The 7500-nt window shown below is 35.3% G+C and overlaps 1 protein-coding gene across 1 annotated transcript in view; it reads left to right on the top strand.

Annotated features, from left to right (window-relative positions):
* The window catches only part of LOC106871570 (angiopoietin-1 receptor), a 68400-nt gene that overhangs the window by 41076 nt on the left and 19824 nt on the right, over nucleotides 1–7500 (top strand). Inside the window, exons 13-17 of the mRNA XM_014918076.2 lie at nucleotides 268–378; nucleotides 1315–1487; nucleotides 3859–3957; nucleotides 5054–5118; nucleotides 6272–6409. Coding sequence (XP_014773562.1) covers nucleotides 268–378; nucleotides 1315–1487; nucleotides 3859–3957; nucleotides 5054–5118; nucleotides 6272–6409 — 586 coding nt within the window. The remainder of the gene's footprint in view (nucleotides 1–267; nucleotides 379–1314; nucleotides 1488–3858; nucleotides 3958–5053; nucleotides 5119–6271; nucleotides 6410–7500) is intronic.

Below are 7500 nucleotides of genomic sequence, written 5' to 3'. Positions count from 1 at the left end.
TTCAAAACAGTCGATATTTTTGTAGTTTAAAAATTGCGATTTATGACTTAAAATGTCCTCTAGAATTAACCAGAGCTAATAATGACAACCTTTAACGACTAAATATCGTTAATCACACCTCTTCAAATGCAATGTCCGTAAGCAATTCACTTGAAATACAACAAACAACTGGCATTTGGTTGGCTAAGTAATTTCTTTATTCATTTTGATTGCATCTTGTATTTTACCAATATCAAAATCATAATCTATATTCCTCTTATTTTACAGATGGTTTATCCGATGACGAAAGAGGAGATTTAAAGGAAGCAAAAGCTATGGCCGAAGCGCTTGGGCAGCATCCTAACATCCTCAGTTTTATAACTGATGCTGTAGCTAATGGTTTGTAATTCTATTTTATTTTATTTTCAGATACTTTAAAATTATACAGTTCTATATTTGAGAGATGAAGAATTATGTACATTATTTACATTTGACGGATACTTGTCCTCCTCTTATTTGTTGTTAACACAACTTTTCGGTTGATATACCCTCCAGCCTTCATCAGGTGTCTTGGGGAAATTTCGAACCTGGGTTTTCATTCTTAAGGTATTTGTTGTTGTTGTTGCTGCTGTTGCTGTTGTTGTTATTAATATTATTCAGGCCACTGCCTGGAATTGAACTTGGAATCTTGGGGCATATGGCATAGTGGTTAAGAGCGCGGGCTACTAACCCCAAGATTCCGAGTTCGATTCCAGGCAGTGACCTGAATAATAATAATAATAATAATAATAATAATAATAATAATAATAATAATAATCATCATCATCATTGTCGTCGTCGTTTAACGTCCGCTTTCCATGCTGGCATGTGTTGGACGGCAAGCAGGAAGCTGCACCAAGCTTGAATCTGATTTGGCAAGGTTTCTACAGATGGATGCCCTTCCTAATGCCAACCACTCCAAGAGTATAGGGGGTGCTTTTTACGTGATGAATATATGGCACGGGTGCCAGTCAGGTGGTACTGGCATCGGTCACACTCCAATGGTGCTTTTTACATGCCACCGGCACGGGTGCCAGTCAGGCACCACTGGCATGGGCCACACACCAATGGTGCTTTCTACGTGCTATCATGATGATGATGATAACAATAATAATAATAATAATAGATAATAATAATAATGGTGATAATAATAATAAAAGTAGATATGGAAAAGTTTTCTTTTATGATACAAGTATGATGTTTATTTTACATGTAATCACTTTTATTCATTATCTATTGTTACTGTTTAAAATTCATGACTTGTTTATGCATTTTACCATTCCTAATATTCATCAGACCGGCATTACATTGCCCTGGATTATGCTGAAAGTGGAGATTTAAGATCTTACTTGTTAAAGATGCGTAAAGGAACAGACAAAGAACCCAACGTTTTGGTTTTCTTCCAAGTGAAATTGCTATATATTGCCGCTGAAATTGCCTGTGGCTTGCTATATCTTTCTAATCATCAGGTATTTAATAAATTTATTGTTTGCACCTATTTTTTTATACTAACATGTTCTTTAGTTAGTTTGAAATATTATAGATATCATCATTATCATCATCATTATCATCATCATCATTATGTGTTGTCATTTAATGCCCGTTTTCTATGCTGGCATGGGTTGGATGGTTTGACAGGAGTTGGCAAGTCAAAGGACTGCTCCAAGTTCCAATGTCTGTTTCGCTGTGGTTTCTTCAGCTAGATGCCCTTCCTAATGCCCACCACTTCAAAATAGGTTTTAGGTACCTTGGTTTTGTTAAAATACTACCACAAATGCATATATTTTTATTGTCTTCTTTCTTTTGTTATTACTGTTTGTTTTTTCTCTACTTTTCAATATCTAAACTTCTAGAACTAATGGAATTTGACAAAACTGATTTGCTCCAGGGAGATACGACCCAGTCAATATTGCCATCTCAGTAATCACTCTAATTCATATATAAAAAAAAAAAAATAGAATGGTTCTTCTTTTGATTACTGAAAATGTGTAGCTTGTTTCTGCATTGTTGAATGAGAAAATGTAATTTTCTAGCAGTAAAATAACCACCACAGAATTCTCCAAAAATATCATAAGATATTAGGATTGGTAATCTATTATCTTTGAGATAATTGATATGGATAGTTTCTACAGAGAAATATAATTAAGAAGTTTATTGAGAGCTGAAAGCTGCAGCCATTGACTGTCTTCATAGTGAGCAATAATACCGTACCTAATAGCTAGGTTTAAATGGTACATCAGTCATTAATAACGACCAATTATTGACGAGTATTGGTGTAGCGTTAACCCTTTCACATTCCAGTTACTATGTCAAATATAATGTTTATTTATCCACATTGTTTTAAATTAATTGTGCATCATCTCGTAGCTTCAAGATTTCAATTATGTTGTAAAGAGCTCTTTTTGCCACTTTTGTATCTGTCTTTTGACGATGGTTGTCGCTCTGACAGAGATTGTTATATTCTAAAGTCGTCAATAGAATGTTTTTATCTGGCACTGTATGACCCCCAGTCCTACAGTGTTATTATCCTCAAAAGGTTGGATCGTTTATAACGTCCATTCAATATCACAGTATGATTACTATATCAGCACAGACACAACTATCAACACAGTCCACACATACTCTCGACCTTCTCAACCTTCTCTTGACAACTGGCTACTGGTTTATTTATAATGGCTGACTACTACCAATTTTTACTGGGAGGGTGTACAATTTCACTATACAATAAATTATGTAAGTCTAGTTTTAGAATGACATTGTAGGGTAGGTGTGAAACATTGGATCTAGCTAGTTTGAACATAAAACTGGTAGAAAATTTTGGCCAGTCTAAACAGGAAAGGGTTAAGGAGAGATTCCAAGGCTTTTTTAATATTTCAGTAGATGCTGCTGGGTACCTTGCCATAGTGCAGTGCACAGTCTGTCCCTATAACAATGTGTGACAAAGGTTATGCTGTAAATAATCGACAGCAGAGTAATTATGATGAAGAACCATTTTGTCAATATATTTTACATCCAACACAAGAGACAGCATGTTGCTATTGAACTAGTTGTAATTATATTCAGATCAATTCTTGCCGCTTTCATAATACAAATCAATGTTAGCCCAAGTTTTCTCTGTGGACTTCTTGAACAAATGCCTCTAAGCATAGACAGTTACTGGTAAGAACCATCTAGAGACCATGTTTATAAGCCCGGACGTGTATCTTGTGTAAAATACAGGGGTTGCAAGCACTGTGAACTGACCCAGTGTTTTTACTCCTATTTGTCTATGTTGAGAAATGTTATCTGTGACAAAATACAGTGGATGGCTATTTTGTGGATGGTTCAAATATGTCTCAAGCATATTTTGAACTGGTAACAAGTTTGTATCTTATGTAAAGTATTTGAAAATTAGCAAGAAACAATAGCATGACCATGGTTTTGGGTGGGTGGGATTCTTTGATGATGGACCGCAAAATCAAAACTATTGATTGCCTTGCATCAGTATCTCAGCAGTTTAGGATCTTACGAGAGATATTACAACCATATCAGGACAATTACCCCCAACAACAACTACCCCCAACAACAACTATCCCCCTTGGTTAATTACCCCCTCTCCAATATATTAAGAAGTTTTAAATCATCATCTGTTGTCCTCGGGGGTAATTGTCCTTGGTGGGTTATTGTCCCTAGGGGGTAAATGTCCCAGACTCATTACAGCATGCCAGAGGTTTGAGATCTTGTTCACATCTTCCCAACTGACTCAGTAACTACAGCTATTGAGCACTGTCATTTCCGTGTCTGTTTGTGATGTTACTCTCCTCTGGGTTTCATATTCATGCTAAGTATTTTCATTTCCAGACAATCCATGGTAATTTATGTGCACAGAACATATACCTTGATGAGATATTACGTGCCAAAATTGGAGGTTTTGGTTTCACAAAACCAGCCGTAATGAAGGTATGTATATATTATTTGCTGTTAATGTTCCATGTAATTAACAACTAATAATACACTGGTATAATTTTTTTTTCTGCCTCAGAGGATATTCTGCTTTATAAAATGATTTAATTAATACAATTATAATCTTTAAAGTATGAATCATAACAGCTGTTAGAGATCATGTTTATTTTTTTAGTTAACAAATATACTTATTAATTGATGTTTCTCCATTTTCTTATTTTTCTTAAAAAAATATAAGCCTTGGTTTATCTATTAGGTTGTCAAGAAAGTTCTTACGGTTTTTAACCTTTAAATTCAGATGCACATATTTTTTTCCAATCTCTTTCAAGTGATTGGAAATTGTCGTATACATGACGTCTAATTCAGAAGCAAGCTCTCGAACAGTTGTGCATGGATTGGCTTCGACTAAGGCTCTTAGTTGATCATTGTAAACATCTGATGGCCGACCTCTACACTTATCATCTTCAAGACTCTCGTCACCACTACAAAATTTCTTGAACCACCATTGTGCTGTACGTTCATTAGTGGTTCCTGGGCCAAATGCATCGTTGATATTGCGAGCTGTTTCAGCAGCTTTACGGCCTAGCTTGAACTGGAATAAGAAAATTGTGCAAATTTGCTTTTTGTTCCAGAAAAAATGGCCTAATTATTCAAAAAGAAAAAGAAAATGGTATAGGAATCTTATATGTATACCATTCTGCCTAAATAATGGATCTACAAATGCAATATCCCTGCATATCTCACATCTATTTTCATTCCTCCACTTTACTCTCTATTTCGTATCTTATCTAAATTAACTATTGCTTAATCATTTTCTCACATTGTCTCTGATGAAGGGATCATCATCATCATCATCATCATCATCATGATCATCATCATCGTTTAACAAGTTGGTGAATATAAGAGAGGATACAAACAGTGGACCCCACCTTCATTTTCCTTCTCTTTTCAGGTTAATGAGATTATCTTTTGTTTATACTGGATTATCAGTTCAGATTAAATATTTTGAAAATTCGCAAATTTTTTTTATACCTAAAAACAAAATGTTGATCTGGGAGAAATTGTTTTTCATTTATTGATTGTTTTGTTTCAGGACGAATATAAGTGGCAAGCAATTGAAACACTGAAAACAGGTTGGACAAGTACTATGAGTGATTTGTAAGTTAAAACTTTAATATGTATATAATTCTAAATTTCTTAATATGTTAAAATTATTAAATAAACTGAGTTAGCATAAATCAACTTTGACCTGCAGGACTCTCTGAATGACTCTCTGAATGACTCTCTGAATGACTCTCTGAACAACTCACTGAACGACTCACTGAATGACTCTCTGAATGACTCACTGAATGACTCTCTGAATGACTCTCTGAACGACTCACTGAACGACTCACTGAATGACTCTCTGAATGACTCACTGAATAACTCACTGAATGACTCACTGAATGACTCTCTGAATGACTCTCTGAATGACTCTCTGAATGACATGACTAACGGAAAGTTACTTGATTGTTTTAGTAGTGTGGCTTGCCTGATGTTGAGCCCTGTTTCATGCAGTCTGCTTCTCGAAAAGGTTGCCCATGATACTGTGTCCTGTTTTTTAAGGAGGCAATAACTTTGAACCCACTGATTACTGCTTATTACTCTCATTTACTCCAAGCCTCCCTGAAGAGCTTTGAGATCAACAGTGGCACCTGGGAAATGCAAGCACAAGACCACTGAAGCTGCAGCAATAGAGGCACCATCTCTTATGAGCAGAATGGGATTGCAGGGGCACAAAGAAAACATGGACTATGCAAGTCCAGAGCCAGCTCCTTGCTTTCAGTCCCAACAGACCACCAGTGCCTGGACCTGTGGCAGAGCCTTCTCAGAAAGCATTGGACTGATTGGCCACAGCTGGACACACTGTGGCCCTTCGTCTTCTCCCAAATAATGTCCTTTGTCATTGTCAACAATAGACAAACTAATAATAATAAAAATAATAATACTCTCACTTCAAGTATTCCAATGGTCAATGGTTCATATTCTGTCTCCAGTTGCACACTGTGTCCATGAAACTCAACTATAAATAACCAAGTCTGTTAGCCATTCAAAGATATCACAAAGATCTGAAACATGACTGCAATGTCATAAATCTCACAGGTCATTTGGTCCAGAATCAAAAACGACATAAATTTTTATATCCAACTTAGATTAAATTTACTCTTAAAATGTCTTTATTTTTCTGTTTACTACAATAATATTTCATGATAATAATTTACTTGTAAAAAGTTGTCAAAGAATAATACTAACTGTTGCTTTATAATTTCAGATGGTCTTATGGTGTGTTACTTTGGGAAATAATTACTGTTGGAGGAGTACCTTATGGTGAAATGAGTCGGCAAGAACTGCTCGACCATCTCATGTCTGATAAACGTCTTGAAATTCCTAGCCAATGTAACCCAGAATTGTGAGTTAATTTTGTGATTATACAATCTTCAAATACATCTTTATATCATTTAAAAATAAATCATGGAATTGTATAAACTATTATGTAAACTTTATTCTCTAAAATACATCTCAGAATTCAATTGAACAATTTGAATTCTGTAAAATTTATATAAGATAGAATCTGTAAAAATTGTTCTCCTTCATCTCTGTGAAGTAACTGGAATTAGTTTTTATTGCATTTCATTTTGCCATCAAAATCTACTGACTTTTTATTCTTTATGAAAGAATCTTCCAAATAACCACTGTTGGCTGCAAGAACTTCTCTTATGACTCTTAAACAAGTCATTCAGTCACTTTTCAAGTCTTTCAACTACACCAAGATGATGCAACATAATTGTTGAAGGTCTTTCTAAAGTTCACACATACACACACACACACACACACACACACAAACAATTGAGTGTTGAAAAGTTCCTGGCTTTAAAGGTATCGCAAAAGCCTAGTTAGATGTCCAACCTTCCAAGTTCTTTTACAGAGCTTTGAAAAACTGAAGGACTGCTGCAATAAGTGTGCGAATCTGAAAGGGGAATATTTTGATTAAAATAATAATGAATTGATTCTCCAGTAACTTTTCAGCACCCCATCGTACATATAACATTTCCATATGACTGGATGGCAAACTACTTGAGGATCCACATTTGAACAAGAAACTAATAAAAATAAAGCTCATATTCACTCAACTTCTGATGAATGTACTTGTCTCATTGGCTACTGGACTGAATGTTATCGACTTTAATAAGGTTCTTAGTTCAAATATATATGTGTACATATATATATATATATATGTGTGTGTGTGTGTGTGTGTGTCATCATCATCATCATCGTTTAATGTCCACTTTCCATGCTAGCATGGGTTGGACGATTTGACTGGGGACTGGCGAACCAGATGGCTTCACCAGACTCCAATCTGATCTGGCAGAATTTCTACAGCTGGATGCCCTTCCTAATGCCAACCATTCCGAGAGTGTAGTGGGTGCTTTTTACGTGCCACACATACATATACATACATACATACATACATACACACACACACACACACATATACATATA

This window comes from Octopus bimaculoides, chromosome 7, assembly GCF_001194135.2.
Source record: "Octopus bimaculoides isolate UCB-OBI-ISO-001 chromosome 7, ASM119413v2, whole genome shotgun sequence".
In the NCBI taxonomy this organism is placed as follows: domain Eukaryota; kingdom Metazoa; phylum Mollusca; class Cephalopoda; order Octopoda; family Octopodidae; genus Octopus; species Octopus bimaculoides.
The sequence above is the reverse complement of the archived record's forward strand: the minus strand, read 5'-3'. Positions and strand labels throughout refer to the sequence as shown.